The sequence below is a fragment of the Sphaeramia orbicularis genome, chromosome 18 (assembly GCF_902148855.1).
Source record: "Sphaeramia orbicularis chromosome 18, fSphaOr1.1, whole genome shotgun sequence".
NCBI classification, from domain to species: Eukaryota; Metazoa; Chordata; class Actinopteri; order Kurtiformes; family Apogonidae; genus Sphaeramia; species Sphaeramia orbicularis.
In genome coordinates this window covers 13,666,472-13,689,905 of record NC_043974.1, presented here as the reverse complement: position 1 = coordinate 13,689,905, position 23,434 = coordinate 13,666,472, and the positions used below count along the sequence as shown (strand labels likewise).

Genomic DNA, 23,434 nt, shown 5'->3' with positions numbered 1-23,434 from the left:
AATAGAAACTCTTCTTTCATCCATCAGCGTAGGCCCCGCCCATTAAGTACAGTTAAATTTGCAAGCAAAACTTTTGAAGTTGCAAACAAAGAGGAGTGATTTTTAAGCAAAACTTTTGAAGTCTCAGCCAAAAAGTTTCAAACTCACAAGCAAAGACGACTGATTTATAAGCAAAATGATCTATTTTTTTGATTGCCACTTACTGTCTTTTGCTCTAAAATCTCTTTTTTGGTTGCAAATCTATTCTTTTTGACTGCTGAATAAAGAAACAAATTTCTCTCCATACATCTCAGGTTTTGCAAATAAAAAGTTACAAAAATGTTTTCACAAGCCAAAACAGCATCATTCTACTATATCAAATAAATATGATATGTGTGTTTTACAATCTGAAATGTGCTGGTAAACACAGAACGGTCGCTCGTATATCATTGTTTGGCCCCGGCATCTTGCCCATATTTTCCCATTGCTGCGTCGCCGGGTCGTAACGGTGGACCATCTTCATGTCGCTGTAGTCCTCCTGGCTGTATCCGCCCAGCACGTAGAACTTTCCCTCCAAAACTGCACTTCCCGCTCCCATATGAGGCACCGGCAGCGGCGGGAAGGACGTCCAGGAGTCCGCTGCTGGGTTATACATCTCACAAGCCAGCTGGTCGGTGGCATTCACGTTATCGTGCGTGGTCATTCCACCTGCTACGTAAAGACAGCCGCCCAGAGTCTCCATGCAGTGGTAAGCCCGTGGTTTACTCATGTTGTCCAGATAGGTGCTTCCTCTTTCTGGGTGATAGAGAAATGTGGACGCCAGACACAGGTAGTCGTTGTTCAACCCTCCTGAGATGAAGATCTGCCCCTGTAGAACCTTCGCCACATGCCCACTCAAAGGCAGATCCAATGGACAGGTGTAACTGGAAGAGACAAGATACAGTATCAGCTGACTTGTGAAATTACACAGAAAACATATATTGAGGTTTTGCACATACGTCCCATGATCATGTGGTTTGCTGTTTATGACGCCATATTGGTAGGCAAGCTTTCCTTGGATCGTACAACACGTTAAACGATGGACCTGCTAAACTCCTGTGTGCCGTTTATTCCTTAGCTTTCACCAAGTATAAGTTAGGTATAAAGACTGCTCACTTCCATTGGTGGCAGCGGTGGTTCTGTTGTGCCGACCACTGTTTATAGTTATTACCGTGGTTAGCGTAGCTTCTCAGTATAGTTAGCCTGCGTACCTGTTGCGTTTAGTGGCGTGAAAAAAAAGAATTGTCATCATGTGGCACGGTGATGAAGACCCCTTTAAACCTACCAGGAGGGCTTCCCCTGGACTATCACCCTATAGAGACAGAGTGATTGTGGATCTACCTGCTCCCTTTGCCGGCGATGGCAGCCAGAGTTTCCTCAGCTGGAAGTGGCAGTCAGAGCTACAGCGGGTGACACCGGTGAGCTCAGCGGGGAGCTGGTGACAATACTCCCCACCCGCCTGTGCAAGTCTGCTTTTCTACTATGGAACAGCCTTCCCGATGCAGTCAAGTCAAATTATGCGGCCGTGAAAGAGAAGATGGGATTGGCTTTTGGACAGAGACAGTTAATGGACCTTTTTAGAGCTAACATATCGGCTCGTTCACCAGTTCCGGGGCAGAGCCTGGAGGTGTACGCGGCTGATGTAAGCCGGCTGGTAGCTGGTACTACTGTTTTTGCCTCCGAGTTGTGCGTGCATCACTGTTGTTAGTAAACATTGAGACTCATCTATGGTGCCTTTATCACAAGCAGACATACTCGCAAATAACAAAACACGCAAACACGAGTCCAAAGAAAAACACGATATAAAGCAACAGTTCTGACTTTCTGGATCCAGATAGCGTGCCTACCAATATGGCGATGTAACCAACAATCACATGACCAGTGACATCAGCTGCAAGTCCTCAATAAAGCCTTCATTTTTCCAGAAAACCTTAAAGCTATACCTACCGATGTGGCATTTCTCACAGCACTTAGTAAAAGTTTGAACATGAACAACCCACCTCCCTCCAAAGCCCCGCCCCCTTCCCTCTGCTTGAGCTCTGAGGCTCCTCCTCCTCTCTCCTGATGCGCGATGGAAACAGAGGAGGAAGCAGAGGTGGAGGTCCGGTCCGTTTTGGTGTGTCCGCGGACCCCTCCCTCAGTAATCACATGCATCATGCACCTGCCGCGGGCCCGCGGCTCCTGTTCCATCAGTAGACCTGGTCTGTGCAGTACTGGGTCAGGGTCTTCACTGCAGTGCCCAGGGGATGGGCGCGCGCACTGTGAACGCGCGGCCTCCGCGAATTTTCCGTGGACATTTGAAGTTTCATAGTCCATACAATTATCATCCTACATCATCTTACATTGTGTGACACCATGTACATGTACCTGTATGAGTCCCACCGTCATAAAAGCTGAGCTTTATGCAGACCTGTTCAGTCCAGTACAGCTGACTTCCGGACTTTTATCTCCATCCTTCATTCATCAGACTCCCGTTTGTGCCCCTCAGTTGTTGTTTCTGTTCATAAATCAGTTTTTTCCCTTCCACATGTGCATGTCAGCTCTATCCAAACACATCCTAGACAGTAGACTGTGGTCAGTGACAGGAGGAGCAGCGCGAGTGAAGCGTCAGATTCAGAGGGACACATATCGGATGTGAGGCGGCGATAATGGATCGGATGCTGGACGGCCGTAATGGATGATTGACAGGAGGCTCAGTCAGGTTCGGCCAATTATTTCATTCGGACTGACTAAAATGATTGGTCAGACTGTTATTAGAAATATATGAGAATTAAACATTTTTGAGTTTCAATACCTGGTGGATTTCTTTTACATTTTAGTTTGACACACACTTATTAGGAGCATTTTAAGATGACAAAAGAAAAGTGTAAAAATGACACATCATACGGTATAGCTTTAAAGGTGCAATTTGTAATATTTATATCTTAAAATGTAGATGTTAAGAAAAATAAATTAGCCACTAGTGTGTTAAAAAAAAAAAAAAAAAAGAAGAGTTTTGACAATATACCAAAGATACTGTGTTGTAAAGATGTAATTCCACTTTGCACCACTAGAGTGAGTAGTGAGACACTGGAGCTTTGAGCTTAATGGTCAACTCTCAAAGCCTCACTCAGCTCATTCCAAACAAAGGGTGAGACTTTCACTCCAAACTAATGTGGAATTAATGTGGAATTATTCAAAAGGCAAGGTAAATTTATTAGTATAGCACAATTCATACACAAGGCAAGTCACAGTGCTTCACAAGAATGGAAAAGAGACAAATTAAAAACACACAATTACAATTAAAACATAATGAATAAAACATAAATATCAATTAAAATTTTCAGCCTGGACTTAAACTTGTCAGAGTAGAGGTCTGTCTCACATCATCAGGAAGACTGTTCCAGAGTTTAGCTGCATGGAAATGAAACGCAGCTTCACCGTGTTTAGTCCTGACTCTGGGCACCAGCACAAGACCAGTCCCTGAGGTTCTCATGGTCCGAGGTGGTTCATGTGGGACCAACATGGTAGAGATGTTCTTTGGTGCTAGATCAGGGGTGGACAACCTGCGGTTCCAAAGCCGCATGCAGCTCTTCATCCTCCGTGTCGTGGCTCCTCCCTTTACTGCGGTCAAACCAGCCGCGATTTTCCTCTGCATGGTCAAGCCAGCCGCTAGCGTTTTTCTTGTGCGCTACTCATTCGACAGTTACAGTAGATGAGCTGCATGGAGCGAATGTGCCAACAAAAGTAAGGGGTCATTTACGCTCTATGTTAAACACGCAGACGGATACAGACGGAGGGTTCTGTCCATCTTTTGGATATTACTCATGTAATTCTGTCCATTCTCTGGGAGCTTGTGGATGTGAACCCAGACGGAGAATATGGAGCAGTACAACTGGGAACTGAGGAGGAAGTGTTGAGTTTTGAAGAGAATCATTTCCATAAAAAGCGATACTTTCCGTGGAGCGACTGTATGGGTATGAGTACTGTGTACTTTTGGGGTAATCCTACAACAGATTCCCTTCCAAGCTACAAAACTGTGTTTTTTCATCTGAAATGGGCTTTAAGACTAAATTCAATAATGAATAAAATTAATTTTTCCAATAAGTACCTCATGAAGTTGGTATTTTTGGTATAAGTACTTCATATACTATTAGCACAAATACTATGAACTACTTTTACTGAGTACTTTTAGAGTAATCATACTCCAGAATCCATTCCACACTGCACTTCTCTTTGTTATATTCAGTGGCTGTAACAAATAAAATGTAAAAAAAAAAAAAAAGATTCAAACTTTTAAAGTTTATAAGCTCTGTTATGTTTTGTGGCTCCAGACTATTTTTTTTGGTGGAAGAGGGGACAAAATGGCTCTTGATAATAAAGGTTGCAGACCCCTGTGCTAGACCATGGACAGACTTATACACGAGCAGAGCTGTTTTAAAGTCTATTCTCTGAGCGACAGGAAGCCAGTGCACAGATCTGAGCACAGGACTAATATGGTCATACTTCCTGGTTCTAATCAGGACCCCAGCAGCAGCGCTCTGGATGGACTGCAGCTGTCTTACAGCTGGTTTAGAGAGTCCAGTGAGAAGGCCCTCACAGTAGTCTAACCTGTTTGAGATAAATGCATGGGTAAGTCTATCTAAGTCTGGCCAGCTAAAGTTGTAATGCTGCTGCAATACCGCTGATGACCACTAGATGCTGGTTCTAAAAGGTCCTGGCCCCTTAGACTCACATTGAAACTGTATATTTTATTCATTTATTTATTTATTTACATTCTTTATTCGTGTCTACATATCTGTAACATAATACTGGAAGGTCTCAGTGTGTGTGTGTGTATGTGTGTGTGTGTGTGTGTGTGTGTGTGTGTGTGTGTGTGTGTGTGTGCCTGCACAGTTCTGAGAAATTGAGACATTTTTAACTGGTCAATTTGATACCGTTGAGGAATAGTCCCATCTCCATATTAAACATCTTGGCAAGTTGATAGGACCAATATTTTAGGAGATATTAGTAATTTTAGAATACAATAGCCTTACAATCATGTTGCTCAGTTGACCAGAGGTGCAGTTCCATGCTGCATGACGGGAAATTGAGATAAAAATGGGAATGACGCATTTACTAACTTCAGTCACTAGACATTGGTAGTAATATGAACCATGGTTCCCCACGGGTCAACACACGAGTATTTATATACGTATATTTTTCCCCCCAAGAGGCATTACGGTATCATTTCATTTATGTCAACTCTCTTCTATGAGTTCTTGTCCACCTTAAGGGCTGTGATGATTGTTGTGTCAAGTTTTGATTGACAGGGAAATTACATTTACGTTTAAAAGAGTTTGACCCAAGTTGTGGCTGTTGTAAAATTTAGACTAACAAAACCATCAAATCACCTCAGCACGGATGTTTGATGATGTTTACTGTTTTATCATCTAGCATTTAACATTAGACCTTGTGCTATTGCATCTCTGTCTATTTTTTTTTTTTTTTTCAAATATGGTCAGTCAAGGTTCCAAAAAGCCACAAATGCAGCGCAAAAACAATGGAAGATGGTACTGTGGCAGGGGCACCATCTGTTCCATCAAATATGATGAGCTCACCATGCCAGTTTTAACCTTTAGTCAGTTATGGAAGAACAGGAAGTGAATGTAAACACAACAGTAACGGTGATGTACTGATGCAAGATTATTATTATGTTACTATTACATGATTGTTTGCTAATTTCTGTGTTTGTTGATGTATAGTTCAGACCATTTACTATCTGCAAAATGCCAATAGTGGGTAGACCATTCGTAGTAGAGCTCTAATGCAGCACAAACAATATGAAAATCTGCGGTGGTCCAGAGGTCCAACAGCCCAAAATATTACCCATATGAAAAAAAAAAAAAGATAACAGCCCAAAATATTATCCACTAGCACAAAAAATTATCCACTATAAGAAAAAAAAAGCCATCATTCACCTTTTCAATTAAGGGGGGTGCTGTTTACCTGAAAGGTCTCTTGCTTTAAAATTAAGGCCACCAGAAAAAGTAAAAGCATAGGCTGAAAATTTTTAAGGCCTTCAGCTAATGTGGCTAATGCTAACGAAGTAACCCACCAAAAGTGGAGGTCAGTGCGCTAAAAATTGATTTATTTTAAAAATATATAGTGGATAATTTTTTTTAGGCTGTTCTCTTTTTTTTCTTATAGTGGATAATTTTTTTGGGCTGTTCTCTTTTTTTTTTCTTATAGTGAATAATTTTTTGGGCTAGTGGATACTTTTTTGGGCTGTTGCACCTCTGGACCACCATAAAAAAACCTTTAAATGGGTGTGACTTATGGTATAACTGTAGCTGTTTTTTTCTTGCTGAAAATGACCAAAATCAAGTGCATCAATTTAATACCAGTTGTCTGAAGAAGAAAACTTTATGCCGCCACAGAGGTGTGTAAAATAACAATAAGCCTCTCAGTTTCTTATCGCTCTAATTCATTGATAAAATCATTAATTTAATGGTGGTTGCATTATGGTAAATTACCGCATCCTGCTGATGATAGATAGTTAGTATTTGAAGTCTCAAAACCATAAATATCTGTAATGTTGACTGTGAAACTAGACACTCCAGTCATATCTTGTACCATGAAACATATGGTTGCCCTTGAAATTCTCTTACTACTACCTTATTTTCTTCTTACTTCCTTGTTTTTATGTCAGATTTCCTCATCTGCCCACCCATTTACGACTGGCACACTTAAGCATCATTATTATTGTCATCAGTCTACTACTCATTAATGCGTAGGGTATTTTAATAGAGTTCTGAGCTTCACTTACACATTGACAATCATCTTTTTCTTGTGCTGTAAATTTTAGTTCCACCAGTAAAATGATTCTGGGTCAGGTCAAGAATCTCTGATTACATAGTTAACATTTAGTGTCCTCTAATAATCTATATCTGGCTCTGTCTTCAGAATTCAGTAGGCTTCTTAGAGGTGAAGTTCAGAGGTTCAGTGGATGTGACTGTAGAAATAGAATGTAGTCTTCATAATTATGTTTTCATTGGTCACCTGAAAATAAGAATTGTGTGTTGTTTTTATTTTTTGTTAGCTTATGGCCTTTACACACCAGGGTCATAACAAATGAATGGCATGAAATTGTGAAATATTAGCCACATGAAGTCTATTCTTATCCTGCTAATGTGAGTTTGCAAGTTTTATAAAAGGGCTAAAGATGTTCGAAATTCTTGAAATAAGTCGGAGCTTGACTTGCATCCTGTCTATCTGAGAAATGGTCTTACATTCCTTTGGGTCTACAGCCAGTATCCAGGTAAAAATATAAACAGTGGAAACTATCTGACTCGTGTGACATTCACATCACACAAACTTATCATGATTCTGATGGTTGAGTTGTTTGGCACTGTTGCACCACATGTTGTCGTACACTTCATTTTCAAAAACAGGAGTTTGGATAGAAAATAACCAGACCATCATTGTTGCCACATTGCCCAAGAGCTTAAAAAAATAGACTTTCTTTTTCACCTGCTAATATTTGCTAACTAATAATTGGATTCATGACTTAAAACCTTTAATTAAACAAAATTTCCAGTGTGGAAAACATTTATATGTACATAATGAGTGGGTCACCTCCACAATGTTCCTACAGTAGTTCAGAATGGATGTCCTCTTTTTTACATTTCATGTAGAGTTGGAGTGTGGACTACTTTTAATAACCTCCTTAAAGGAGTGATATTTTGCTTTTTAAAACAGAATTATGCATTTTAAAACATTTCCCTGTGGTCTACATAAACTGTAAATGCTATGCTTGGGTCTGAATTCTTCATTAATTCAACTCCACAGGTCCATCTTCAACCCTATTTCTGAGTAATGACACCAGAAAGGTCGATTTGAGCGCTGGCCCTTCAAATGCACATGAGCCACTTCATGCCCCACCCCCTCCCCACCCCCCAACCAACAACTGAACATTTTAGGTAATCAGCTCAAAGTCTGGACATATTTTCAGTATGGACTACAACTGCTGCTGCTGATAAACAATTATGGTGTATTCTGAGGAATGTTCGTCAGAAGTCTTGACCTTACATGTGCAAATGTGCCCCCCCCCGATCACCACCAAAATTTAATCATTTGTTCCTTGTACCAGTATCAACATTTCCTGAAAATTTCATCCAAATCCGTCCATAACTTTTTGAGTTATCTTGCTAACAGACAAACAAACAAACCCCGATGAAAACATAATCTCTGCCGTTCCTTGACGGAGGTAAAAAATTGGAGCACCTGGGGGGTTCAAATTCAAATTTTATGAACTGTTAGGGTCCAAATACACAAATAAATCTACCAAAGACTAATAAAAGAGGGTGTAGCTAAATAATGACCCCTTTAAACCAAAAAGTCCCAATACTCGCATTTAACAGTGTGCTCTAACAACGGCTTCTCCATCTTGTCCATAGTTTTATTGGTCACTACATTACCACTAGATGCCAAAAAAGATTACAAAGATATATTTGGCAAATATGTATACAGTAAATTTGGTTCACAGGAAGGTTAGATAAACATCACTATCTATGAAGTATACCGAAAGTTACTCCACAAACTTCACATGGAACCAGAGAGGATAGTTTCTAGAGAGCATGTGTTGTGTTGACACTGCATACTTTACCTCCAAGAGTTGGTCGCGGGGCAGTACCGTTCAACACTGTCTCTATACTCAGGGTCACAATGTCCACCGATTGCATATATCTTTCCGTCTAGGACAACAACAGAGAAAGAACATCTCCTTTCTCGCATTTCAGCCAGTGTCTCCCAGTTGTTTCGAAGGGGGTCATATCTGTAAATGTCATAAATGAAGCGAACAGAAATAGACTGACAATGAAACATCTGTTTAAAACTGGAAAGGTTAAAAATGCACATTTGTTTTTCTGCAAAGAAGGTTACCCCCACTCACCTATAAGTAGAATTCAAGGTGTCATCCACGCCATAATACTGCTTCCCTCCAATCACGTACAGTTGTCCTTTGAGCACAGCCACTTCATGACCAAACCTTGCTGGATCAGGCATCTCTCCCAGTTTTCTCCATTCCATGGCCTTTTTTATGCCCATGTGGTTCCTCAAGGAATTCCCAAACCATAGATCCCTGCTGATGCTACGAGTACCAAGGTCTTCAGAGATCTGGTCGCCTCCAATCAAGACTAGACTCTCTTTTGGCAGATAGATGCGGCACTGATTTTGTGGAGCAACTTCTATGGAGCAGAAGTCCTCAAAAATTGTTTCATAAAGTTCTTTCAAACTGTGCTCAGACCACATATTCTGGTTTCTGACCTCTTTAAATTCCTTGAAGGTCATCAGAGGAAAGTGAATGGTCTTCATTAGTTCTTTAGCTAACCTCAGCCTTATCTTTGGCTTTGCTTGGATCCAGGAAACCACAGCTCTGAAAACAACAAGCTCAGAAGGAACACAAAGTGATAAACTATTCAGGTACTTTAAGAGCTGCTTGGCTGGCAGATCCTTGAACTTGGAGGTACACGCCACCTTTTGAAATTGACGCAAGACAAAATCTTCAGCGACTTCGAGGAGCTGCACCATCCCATAAGCATTGGCAAATGACGCCACATCTAGACATGACTGTGGATTAATTTCTTGTTGAAGAAAGTTGAGACACATGGAAAGGGCAGGTTGGTACTGGAGCTGGAGAGCAGTGCTGGTGATCTCGAAGACACAGCTCCAACTGAGGGCAAGTATCCCACTGTAGGAGCAGCCGATGAGAACCTCTAGCTCTGAAGCCAACAGGAAAGGGAGGTTTACAAAGGGCTGATTGGATTCCTTCATCCCCAAAGTGAACATAGCACGGAAATAGTCACTACTCGCAGCCAGGATGACTCTGTGGACTGCAGGGAGAATGGTAACAAATTCAGAAAATTCAAAATCATAAACATAACAAACAAAAAAAAACCAATAAGAATGATCTCTTTCAGCAGTGGTTTGATGAATATTAAAGTTGTGGGTCAAATATTCCTTGTATGTCCTTCCCAGTCACCAGATCTATACCCAACACAAGGAATTCTCCACCATCATCAAAACACTAAAGAAGGAAATATCTTTGAAAGAATGGAGTTCATCCTTCCAGTAGAGTTCCTAGACTTGACTGGACATCAAGGTTTCATGGTGATTTGAAGGTGTCCCAGAACACTGTGATAGTCCACCATGGTAGTACTACACTTAATGATGTTTTTTTTTTTCTTTAATTCATCACACTCTACTGTTATACACTTGAGAGTGGCACAGGAGTTACACTTTTACACGTGTGATAAATGTTGTTGGAGTCTTCATTGACAACCATTCTTTGTTTGATTCTGCAACTTTTGTGCTTCAATTTTGATAATGATGATAACACTGGTCAACAACAAGTTTATTGTTTAAGTTTTTTGAGCTGATTTAGGATAATTTTGGTGTGCTGAATCCAAAAATCACATTCATTTTGCTCAATCAGGTCAACTTTCTGAACTATGCTACATATTGGCTTTTTAACATTTTTGCTTACATTTATGGGCATTTTCACATCATATGATACAAAATTCTTTCATATTACTTGCAATAAACGAGTTCTGAAGATTTTACTTATGCCAATTTATGATTAATAGTTCTTTTAATATTACAGGTGAATGAAATGGCTTCAACTAGAAGATCTTGCAAAAATAAGCCTGATGTATTCTGCTACATCTGCGGTGACTACACCATTGTACCTAACAGGAATCCTGTTAGAAAATGATTTTTTTTCTCTTAAAACCTATTTTGGGTGAGAACTACATAAAAAAAATCAACTGATAAAGTCACAAAAATGTAATCAATTTTGTGAGAAGATCAAATTTTTCAAAATTAAAGTAGCAAAAAAACCTGACCTGATTGAGAAAAACAGATGTCATTTTTGGATTTAGCGGTGCAAAAAGGTCCTAATTCAGTTGAAAAAACCTAGACAACTTGCAAACAACATTTTTTTGTAACCCAGTGTAATTAGGATCTGGTGGTGTTTGAGCACAGTTTTCCAAAGTCGCTTATTTTGTCTAAAGCCTTGACCATCAAGAACCAATTTCATGAACTAAACACCTAACAGCTAAATTACAGATTGGCATATTGATCTAAATCTCAGTAGGAGGTTCTAGCCCAACTTCTCTTGCCTCCAAGGTGCAAGGAGGAGAAGCGCTGCCAACCATAACTAAATAATAATAACAAATACTAATACAAAAAGACCAATAACTCCAGCAGCACCTGTGATATTGGATAACTTTATTTAACTTTAAAGTTAGACCAGTGCACTTTAGCTTATGGTCTTCATCAGTGTTACTTTGATATTCCTCAATACAACCAGTATGACTTGAGTTCTTGACCTTTTATTTAGGTCTATTCCTAAATTCCTTGTAGATTACTCACCATGAAACGATGCCCCGAGGGCTCCCAGGATAACGTCACAGCCCACTCCGTCCATCCACAGCTTTTTGATCAACTGAAGATTGATCATCAGTTGTGCTTCAGCAGACACTTTTTCCTCCCTCTTTTGCGCTCCAGTTTTTGCTGACTCTTTCTCCTCTTTGGTGCAGATATCCATCACTCTTGGGACGCCCAGTGTTTGAGCTGCTATTTTTATCTTTTCTATAGTGTCACTGTTCAGACATGAAATCACTCCAGTGTAGGAAAATTCCACGATTGCTTCTAATCCAACATGATCCACCTCTGGACCCAGGAACACTGACCGAATGTGGACTTCATTGGCTGTATCTGTGTACAGTTTTTCTTTGGGTCTATCATGTACTCTGTTGCTCCTACTAAGAGTATTCCTGATGAAAGAGCTAACGGCAGCCAGGATAACGGAATGCACATGCAGACCTTTCCCATCCACTGTGTTCAAAATAAGATCAGTGAGAACGAAGGAGTCCCTGAACTCATTCAAGGTGTGGAATATGTCTCTGGGATGATCATCCTTGTTGTAAATCTTCACCTCATCTGAGTCTTCTTCTGTGAAACGTTCAGCTTCATCATCACCTGTAAACTCCTCCTCTTTCTCACCAAGCAGATAATCTTGAAAGTCATCATCGTAAGTCGCTGAAGATTCTGTGACTGTTTCTTCATCGTCTTCTTTCCTTTCCATAGAAGCCGTTTTCCTACAGTTTTCCTCGTCATTCACATAGAGTTTCTCATCATCTAACTCTCCGTCCTTTATCGCGTTGTAGTTGTCCCTCTCCCTATTGATCTGCTCTTCATCTTCAGATCCCATTAAGGTGGAATTTTTACTTAAATTGCCAAATTCAAGCAAATCTGAAAGGTCTTCTTGACCTGTAGGTTCTTGGTTTTGCTGAAGGTGCTCTTCCAGGTGATTTTCTTCATTTAGCTCATGTTCGTGCTGCTTCTCCACCTCTTCACCCCCCTCCTCTTGCTTTTCTTGCTCCATTCCACTACCTTCCATGTCACCATCTCTCTCACTTTCCATTTGGTGCTCTTTATTGTCTTCCCCTTCTACATTTCTTTCCCTCTCCTCCTCTTTTTCCTCCTCATCTGGTACATTGTCCTCCTTGACCTCCCTTTGCACCTCATTATCACCTTCTTTCTCACCTCCTTCTATGTCTTCTTTGACTAAGTTACTCTCCGCCACATCCACCTCATTCCACTTAACCTCATTTTGCTCCTCATTTTCACCTTCCCCCTCTTCCTCTCTTTCTCCCAATTCTTTATCTTCCACCTCATCTACCTCTCTCATCCCTGTTTTTTCATTGTCATCCTCTTGTTCCTGCACTTCTGACACCTCTTTTGGATCTTCTTGTTCTGTCCCACTTTCATCTTTTACTGTCACATCTCTCTCGATTTTCTTTGCTTCTACCACCAATATATCCCCTCCCTCTTTCTCATCCCTTTCACTGTCTACCTTTTCCTCTTTACTCATGTTATCTTTCTTGTCATTTATACTTTCTTCTTCCTCTGCATCACTATCTTCTTCTTCTCCATCCTCTTTCCTTTCATAGGTGACCTCCAGTCTTGTCCAACGCATCACCCTTTGCATCCATATTAGTCTTTTTCTCCTGTTCTCCTCTATCTCTCTTTTCCATTCATCCCACTCTTTCTGCACCCATGGATTAGCCACTGCCATACTGTCCAGTGTAAGTGTATTCTGCACTAATCCCTCTAATCCTCCTCTCCTAAACACTCAAAGTATTAAAACCTCTGCATTGCCAAGAAAAAAAAAGAAGAAAAAAAAAAACTGTACATCACTTACTTTCTGTAAAGACGGTGAGAAAAAATGTGGAGGGAAAATGAAATATGTCCAGGTTTAATCCACCTTTTGGATGTTGTTTTGCTAGTGTTGCCAGCAGCTCTACTTTTTATCCTGCCTCCAGACAGCAGCTGTTTTGTGTGTTTGATCCTCTCCTACCTCCCTCTCTCCTCATGCAAGTGAATATTTGAGGATGACATGTGTATGAGAGCCCATAGCTCCTCAAATACCCAACCATCACGTATACTTTATCACCAGCTAATTGAAATTCTAAACTGTCCAGAGTGAGGAATAAACATTTGGTGGGAGTTTATGCAACAAAACACTCATGCTTCTTTATTTAAAATATGATCTGAATTAGTTTTTTTTTAGCATTTGTTTACTGTATTTCTTACCTTTATTGCATTTTCTGTATTAGCTCACCATCATAATAAGCTGCTTGTGTTCACGTGTACAACATAATTTATGTTTACAAATGTGATGTCACTTTCTTTTCCTGTACTGATCTTGCCCTTTAGTTTTTACAGTAGAGTAATAAAGAGAGGAACACTGTAAACTCTGAGGCAACTGGACCTTTGCCCATCTGAATGTGTGCACCAGGATTTCTCGAGGGTCTTGGCAGGAATTTTTATTCTGGACCATATGACTCGGGGATCAGTATTAAATGCCTTGTGGGTCATCAGTTGGATCACATTGCTCCTCCACGTCCAAACATTGTGGAATTTGGGTCAAGGATCCTCACACGTGTTAAGTAGAAGGAGGCCAAGGGGTAGTGAAACGACATGGTTAACACCTGTCGCCTTTTGTACTGGCAGAATAAACAAACAGCTGGGTCACATAGTAGCCTCGGCTAAGAAAATAACTTCAAGTTCATTCAGAGACGTAAATAAAGACAATGCGGGCAGTGTGGTTGCTCTGGGGCCCATGGGATGGGGGGTCCCATAAAGTGAAAGGGAGAAGTTGTTTATTTATGTCATCTATTAACACAATCATAAAATCACCTCAAGGGATTTGCAATCTGTTGTATAGAAATGCACATAAATACATTACTTTATTCAGAAAAGTGCAGGTTTTGTTTAAATCAAACTTTGTTGGAATGGTTCTTTTATATTTAAAATAAAGTCATTTTTATTAGTCCCGTGCATTTACAAGACAACTTTTATTCCTGGTTTAATCTGATTAAAGGTTAGATCCTATTTCAGATGCCCATGTAAATGCCTTATTCCAGTTGAAAAAGAAAAGTTTGGATTAAATTTAAACCCGATCAAAGTCACTGGTTTAATCCCCTTTTAATTCCGATCTAAATTATTCCTCGGACATGTAAACCCTCTATTCCGTTTGGACTTTATTCCTGCCAATCTGCGCATGCTCGTTGTCTTGTCCTGTCGCGATGACACACACATTCTGCGCTGGCGGAAGAATATACAATGCAGTCTAGTCAACCCAAACTGTTCCAGTGGGTTATTCTGATGGGATCTACCAGCCTGGAAAACCCTGAAGGAAGAGTTCACCACTTGTTTTTTATTAATTCATTTGTCATGCACTAATGAGTTCGATAAGTGGGCAAAACAGTTTGCACTGCAGTGCACCGATTGCCTTGTTCTCACAGCCCTTCCGTTAGCTTAGCTTAGCCTAGTTTAGCATAATCACTTCATTCCTATGGTCAGACATAGCCAGGCTTTTATAGCTGATTCGTAGTATTTTATGAGTAATTTTGTGAAATTCAGTTCTCCCTAATCATTACTTTAGTCCGGTGGGGTCAAATTGAGGCTCAAATCATGGCCATGTGACTTACTGCACTAATAAAATCTGGGCAAATAAAAACTAATGCAAAGCTAAAACGGTAAAGCAAAGCTAATTTAGCGTATGCATCCCTTCCAACAAAAAGATTTTCCAACTTCCGTCAACACAACAGTCCCAAGATTGTATGTGTGCAGTAAGTCGCGGATCTAAAGAAATAATTAGGGAGAGTCGGATTTCAGAAAATCACTTACAAAAGACAACAAATCACCTTTAAAAAACTAGCTACTTGTGACCATGGAAATGCAGTGACTATGCTAAGCTAAGCTAACAGAAGGGCTGCGAGAACAAGGCAACATGAGCACGGGAGGGTGCTATCGTATAATGGCACCACGGGTACAATGCTGCTAGTTTATTAAATTTTCATTTTTCAAAACAACACAAAACAAAACCGCTCAGCACCACAGTCAAAACAAAAATAGAGATTTTCAGTCAGCATGGAAATAGATTCCCATCACATTCATATCTATGTAATATGATATAAAAGTCCATTTCAGAGCAGATGAAAGCTTGACACAAAATTGGGGACACATTTACTTCAGTATAGCTTTTTTTTTTTTTTTTTATAAATGTAACTAATAGAAGTTGCTAGCTGCTCAGAAACATGAAGGCCTCTTTTTGTTTTTGCAGGTCTCTTGATGCCCAACTAGAATAAACACACATCAACACAGGATGAACTTCCATTAAAAGATGCTTTGAGGTTGAGGCAGTGTGAGTGGGTGTAGTCAAAACTGGTGGGCAACCAACTCCTACCTGAGGACAATGACTCTGTTCTTTTCACAGCCACACAAACACATACTCTACTGTGCATACCAGCAGAATTAAACTAGCAGAGAAGTGAGTCAGGTTATTATTCAGACCTACGCAAAAGGAAATGGAAGGAGGCTTCACTGAGATGAAAAGTACGCTTCCAGAGTTTGGAATTTGTCTCTGGTCTGTGGTGTATCCATCTGTCTGCAAGCTGGTTTCAGTGTATAGATGTGTTTCCATTTCTTGAATTACCGCAGTGAGCGGCCATCTTGTGTGGCAAGTGGTCATGTTTACTTCTAGTGTAGTGACAGATATGGTTGGAATCCTGAGGCTTTAGGCTTTCATATGATACCATGGGCGAGTCTGTAACTCATAATCACCGCGCTCGAGTCGAATGTTCTTAAAATAGTTATTTGGGCCTGGTACTGGGCCCGGAAATTTGCAGCAGCATGGACATTACAATAATGAGCGACAAATTAACACACCATGCACAGGAAATCTTATTTTACAGTAACAAAAACCCACAAGATGGTGCGCAAAGATTAATAAGTATGAGGGCTGTGCAGATATGAACCGTCTGGCTACAGCGATGTTAACTGACTGATGATGTGAGCTAGCTCAATGCACTGCAAATGACGTTTCTGGCTAATTTCGTTTTGATTTGGAACCAGACTGAATGATACACGGAATTTAAATACATGTTACGTACAAAATAAAATTTACCTTTTTGATAGCTGATGGGAGTAGCCCATAAGAGTTCTCCTGTGTGACTGTTTTGCAGTTTCTCAGTTTCACTGTTGCTTCGATGGAAAATAGTGGTGCCGAAGCATGGGAACACACCCCACCCAATCCTGCCATGCACGTACAATGTCACAAATAACGCTGCCGCTCTTCTCCGGTATCAGCCAGGGCACCAGAAAAGTGAATGAACAGGAAGTAAACATGACTGCTTGCCACACAAGATGGCCGCTCGCCGTGGTAATTCAAGAAACGGAAACGCATCTATACATGCACCACTCCAAAGACTTATTTTCACACTCCCTTAGAGGAAATACAATGAACCCAAATCTGTCCACTGTGTTTCTTCACATTGTAAAACTGGACATTTCTGCATAAAGCACATATAGAGGAGCAGACTGTGGAGTTGGTACATGTGCAGATGTTGGCTTATTCACAGTATCACCTAATGGAGTGTGCCGCTCTGGGCAGCAGCTCACAATCTACTTATGAAAAGTCTGTTTTCTCTGCAGTCCCGATTGTTACCATGACGACACTCACAGTGAGAGGAGGAGAGGAGAGTTAACCTCGTTATGGGACCCTCCCCCTCGGGCCCTTTCCTAAAGAACAACAAACACTGCATGGGACATGAGGTCTGTACTGTTCTTGTGTAAAACATTAGTAGGATATGACGGTGTGATAGCAGTAGAAGGGCCAACAATGGTCAGTTCACTACCTGGACTCTTCGACAACAAAACCAGGCTGTTGTAAGCTGTGGTTTAGCCTTCTCATGATGAAATGTACAAGGTCTTCCCTGAAAAAGAGCTGCTCTGGATGGGAGCCTACTGTATGTTGCTATAAAACCTTTCAGTAGTGATGGTACCTTTCCAGATGTGCAAGATGCCCTTTCCATGGCCACTAAGGCACTCCCATACCATCCAAGGTTATTATCGTTAACAAAAACTAATGAAATGACGAAAACTAGAATTGTAAAAATATTTTCGTTAACTGAAATAAATAGGGATGTCCAATATTGGCTTTTTTGCCAAAAACCGATATGCCGGTATTGTCCAATGCTTAATTTCCGATTCCGATATCTACTGATAACGCTGCTGATATATGTGGGATATTAAACTAATTTTAGGAACATCACATATCTCCTGTCATGGAATTAACACATCATGCCTAATTTTATTGTGATGCCCCATTGGATGCATTCTCAAATGCAACAAGGCTTTCAAAATGTAAACACTGTCTGTGCAAAGAATACATACTTCAACTGAAGTTGTGGAAAAAATGCCATATTTAGTTATTTTCTCTCCCTCCCTCCATGAGTCTATTACAGTGTGGCAACTCTACTGTACAATTTTGAAAACTGCACATTTCTTTCAGCTACAAACAATGCTTCATTTACACGTCGGTAAATGCCAGCGAAATCAAGGCGTTATTTTATCGGTTTTAATGATAGGCAAAAAAAAACCCGATACCAATATTCACCGATAATACATTTTTATGCCAATATTGGGCCAATAATATCGGTGGGCCGATATTATCGGACATCCCTAGAAATAAATAAAAACTATAATTAAAATAAAAAAACAATAACTAACTGGAACTGTATTGTGTGCTTACAAAACTACTAAAACTATAAAAAATTATGGATAAAATTCCCTTCGTTTTCATCTTTGTCAATATCGGCTTGATATGAAATCGATTTATTTCCCTCAAGCAATTTTAGCTGCCGGCACAATATGATACTTAACGGTCCGTCACTTCTCGTCACTTGTCGTTTAGAGTCAGCTTTTCGTCCCCACTCTATCTGGAAACATGGAGACTAAAGTTGGGTGAAAGCAGCAGAGTCCTGTCTGGGATTTATTTGAATATGACTGCAAAGAAGATAAAAAATATTAAAAAAAACTAAACTAAAACTGGGCATTTAGAAAATAATGAAAACTAATAAAAACTAGCAAACCTGCTCTAAAAACGAATTCAAACTAACTGAATTTGAGAAAAAAAGTCAAAACTAAATAAAACTGAACTATAATGAAAAATCCAAAACTATTATAACCTTGACACCATCACAGATGCCAGCTTTTCTACTGAGTGCTGGTAACAAACCACAAGAAACAGTTTTGATTTCTTTGAGTATAAAATAACAGACACCAAAGAATATGATCCTGTGTATAAAGTTTCAGGATTATTATTTCAATCGGTCTTCTATTTTTGCCCTTTATCGGGCAAGTGACTATTTTTGGTCGTTTCCGCACACATTACAAGACGGTGACAGTTTTAGTTCCAGTGAGGACCGTGAGCCAACAATCTCAGGTCCAATGTGGTCTACAGCAGGGGTGTCCAATCCTGGTCCTCGAGGGCCGGTATCCTGCATGTTTTAGATCACAGGTGTCAAACATGCAGCCCGAGGGCCAAAACCGGCCCACCAAAGCGTTCAATCCAGCCCCTCGGATGAATTTGTGAAACGTAAAAATTTTAATGAAGATATTAACGATCAAGGATATGAAAATCATTTTAGGTCAATTCAATCTTAAGTGGGTCAAACCAGTAAAATACAATCATAACAACCTATAAATAATGAAAAATGCAAATTTTTGTCTTTGTTTTAGTGTAAAAAAAAAAAGTAAAATTACACAAAAATGTTTATATTTACAGACTATCCTTTTACAAAAAATGTGAATAACCTGAATAAATATGAACAATATGAAATGTCTTGAGAGATGAATGGAGAATTTTACCAATATTCTGCCTGTTACTAAATATTTTCTGTATTTGTAGATCCACTGTGATCTGTAGTTGTGATGCACATGTATAAATGATAAAATAAGGCGTAATATTGTTAAAATTGCACTTATTTTTCTTAAGAATTTTCAGGTTGTTCATATTTGTTCATGTTATGTTCAAGTACAGTTCATAGATGTAAACATTTTCATTACAGAATTTTACTTTTTTCACTCAAAAACATAGAGAAAACTTTGGTATTGACATTATTTATAAGTTCTTCACTTATTATTTACATTATTGTACTGGCCCATCCCACTTTAGATCATTTTAGGCTGAATGTGGCCCCTGACCTAAAATGAGTTTAACACCCCTGTGTTAGATGTTTCCCTCTTCCTGCACACCTGAAGGTCATTATCAGACTTCTGCAGAGCTTGATGATAGGCTTATCATTTGAATCAGGTGTGTTGGAAGAGGGATACATCTAAAACATGTAGGGTACCAGCTCTCGAGGACCAGGATTGGACACCCCTGGTCTACAGGGTCTGTAAGGTCCACCTCTGCATGAACAGTGAGTTCACTTCAGTTCACTCTATAAAGCAATTTCATGACAGCGAAACAGGATAGTTTCTGGGTTTTCCATTAGAAAAGTGTTCTTTACTTTGCCTTAACCCTTTATCGGGCAAGTGACTATTTTTGGTCATTTTCACATACATTACAAGATAGTGACAGTAACAGTTCCAGTGAAGACAGTGAGTCAACAATCTCAGGTCCAATGTGGTCTACAGGGTCTGTAAGGTCCACCTCTGCATGAACAGTGAGTGGACCTGCTTTGTTAGGTACCATGAAGTAATGGTACTAATGTAAGGAATGATGTTCAAAGGGAGAATGTGGATGTGGACAGGGGTCTGGATCAGCACTTACATTATCGTAATGCTTTAAAAGTTCTAATGTTCTACAATACATGTGTTTTTCTTGTATTTTTACGTTCGGTTTGTTTCCTTGTTTGACATTTTTGCGGCAAAACTATTGGTTGAATTCATACCAAATTGGGTTTATAGATTGCCAGTGACTCAGAATAGATCTGATTAAATTTTGGGAAAAGTAGGTCAAAGTTCAAATTTTTAATGAAATTTTAAAATATTCTTCTCCCATTTACTTATAATGGGCAAAATTTCAAATGTCTATAAAAACATCAATTTTGTTTCAATTCACTTCAAACTTGGCGCATATATACAGGGTGGGGAAGCAAAATTTACAATGAACATTTAGTTCTTTCTTCTCAGCAGGCACTATGTCAATTGTTTTGAAACCAAACATATATTGATGTCATAATCATACCTAACACTATTATCCATACCTTTTAAGAAACTTTTGCCCATATGAGTAATCAGGAAAGCAAACGTCAAAGAGTGTGTGATTTGCTGAATGCACTCGTCACACCAAAGGAGATTTCAAAAATAGTTGGAGTGTCCATAAAGACTGTTTATAATGGAAAGAAGAGAATGACTATGAGCAAAACTATTACGAGAAAGTCTGGAAGAGGAGGAAGCAACAAAAAACGTACCAAAGCTTTTATTAAAGCTCTCAAATCCAAAATCCTAAAGGATCCAACCAAATCCATGAGAAAAATGGCAATTGAACTTGAGGTAGACAACAAGACCGTTAGAAATGCAGTAAAACATGATTTGAAGATTTAAATTCTCATGACTTTCAATAAACTAATTGGTCATACACTGTCTTTCAATCCCTGCCTCAAAATATTGTACATTTTGCTTCCCCACCCTGTAGTGGCAATTGATATGCTGACATCAACTGGATTGATGCCAAAATAAGCTACAATATAAGGGGCGGGGTTTGTTGTGCCCAGCACCACTTGTTTTTATATACTTCTTGAATATGTATTTTTTTGGCACTTATGGGCAAGGAACCACATATGGTTACTTCACTGACCTTCATTTTCTACATGAAAATAAAAAAAATTGAAAAATTTCGCAAAAGTAGTTAAGTCTTGCTATGTCCTCCAATAACATACTGAGAATGAAACTTTGAATTTCAGGGTATTTCTATGTATGCGTGCTCAATAAAGGGTTCATACAAGATAATTGGATTATGTTAAGCATTGATTCATTTACATTTATGTCAGGGCTTGTACTGATACCGATAAGAGAGATAACTGATATTGGGGAGAAAAAAAAAATCAATTTCACAAAAGTAATAAAGTCTTGTCATGTCCTTTAATAACACACTAAGATTTAAATAGTGAATTTCACAGTATTTCTATGAGTGTCCTATAAAGGGTTAATGCAGTTTAGAATGTAAATTCATATTTCTTATAACAAATGTTCAGAGAACGCAAACCTCCGCCAAGCACCCCGAACGGTGTCGTGCATGTGTGGATCGACTATTTCTTTTTAAATTAAACAGTTTCCAGGTTGTTCCATACAGCAGAAAAAGTTGAAGCTTGGTACCAGTCATGTGTTTGTCAAATTATATTAAATTCCAATCAATATTTGTTGAGTTATAATGAAAAATGTGTCGTAAATGAGATTTTCAACGTTAAATTGAAATGTCCACAGAGTCCATATTCCACAGTGGATGTGGACAATTTTGTGCCAGATACAAGATATTGTTCTAAGCTACAGGTGGATCAAATTGGAGGCTAATCGGAGTCGTTTTGAATTTTTTATGAATTTTTGAAAATTGCTCAATGATGAGATAAGAAAATTGTAGATTTTGTGACCTTGCTGTGACCTTGAACTTTGGCCTACTTGGCCCAAAATGTAATGGGTTGGTCCCAGGGCCTAGGCCTATCTGTGGGTACAGTTTGGTAAAGATGGTTGGAATAGTGTTCCTGTAAAGTTGCTAACAAATAAACAAACAAACATGCAAACAAACACACAAAGCAAAGTGATCTCAATACCTCCTGGCGGAGGAAATAAAACGCAAACAAAAGGGAAACTTTTTGTCAAAATACAATCTAGTTTTATTGACCTTCTGTGGCCCCATGAAACACAGAGGTGAACATACACATGGAAGTTAAATGTTTAAGAGTAAGACTGGAAATACAGCAGGCTGGAAGGGAGAAAAAGGTCTTAAATCAGCTTCTACAGTACAACCTAATATTAACTTTGAGTAAACATTCCTCTACGACAACGCAAGCAACTTCAATATGACGAGAGAAAAGAACTAGAAGTTGGAAACATATGAAAACAATATAACATTAAATATACAGTACAGAGAAGCCACTGCAAAATGGCTTTTTCCAGATATTTGGAGCGGCAAGACTGATTGTCAAGCTCATTGTCATCTTCTCATAATTCCAAATATACTGTACACACACTGTAAACATTTGTCAACTCTATAATGATTTTACAACTCTATGGTTGTGATTTAAATTGCTTTAACATGATCAAATTTTTACTAAAGCTCATTTTAATGTGATTATTTGACTAAAAATATACAGTACAGTGAGGAAGAAGGAGCGAAAGTTCCAGGATCAACCTGTTTTTAGGTCCGTCTGCAACAACTTAAAGAACACATTCAGACAGTGATTAAACCAACAGATGTACATCATACACGATGAGAGTTATATTTGATCTCTCCTGCTATTGCTTTTTTTAATCTGGGTCATGCTCTATTTTAGAACCATAAGTCCCTGCATTCATAAAGCATATCCCTCAGAGAGAGAAGAAGGGGACGGGGCCAAGAAGGTGAAGACAGTGCCAAGGACATAGGAGACGTTCTTGAACAGCATTGGCTCTAAGATGCTGCGGTTGGAACACAGGAATTGCATAGTTCAGCAGCGTCGTTGTTTCCAAGTTTCCATCTGAGTATATGCGAATCTACCTGCGCAACCCTGAAACCTTCCCTCCCCTTGTATCCACTCTTGCGTCTCATTAGTATAAGGAATGAGATGAGAGGTCTATTTTTACAAACGTGGGGGTGAGAGAGTGAGAAAGAAGGCGAGAGACTGTGCGAGGCGAGCGCTGAGCTGTTTTCATTCTGAATGTCAGTGCACTGTGTGGCTTTAAATGGAGCCAAACGATGACATAAATATTTCAATCTGTGACTTTAGGATCTGCACTGACCCAAAACTCATTGACTGAGCCCTGTGTATCCTGGGATTCAGATTTCGGTAACTAAAAATAGAACATCTGTTTGTTTACAATCTTTCATAGAGCACCATGGTTT

The 23,434-nt window shown here is 39.4% G+C and overlaps 1 protein-coding gene across 1 annotated transcript; it reads right to left on the bottom strand.

The window, feature by feature from the left end:
* Positions 1–140: 140 nt before the first annotated feature.
* On the bottom strand, positions 141–13,355 carry LOC115439088 (kelch-like protein 13). Its single transcript, XM_030162983.1, has 4 exons — positions 11,410–13,355; positions 8,930–9,869; positions 8,645–8,812; positions 141–902 (listed from the first exon to the last, which is right to left on the bottom strand). The coding sequence occupies exons 1-4, from the start codon at positions 13,115–13,117 to the stop codon at positions 380–382; spliced, it is 3,339 nt and encodes a 1,112-aa protein (XP_030018843.1). The 5' UTR covers positions 13,118–13,355; the 3' UTR covers positions 141–379.
* Between the last annotated feature and the right edge of the window lie 10,079 nt (positions 13,356–23,434).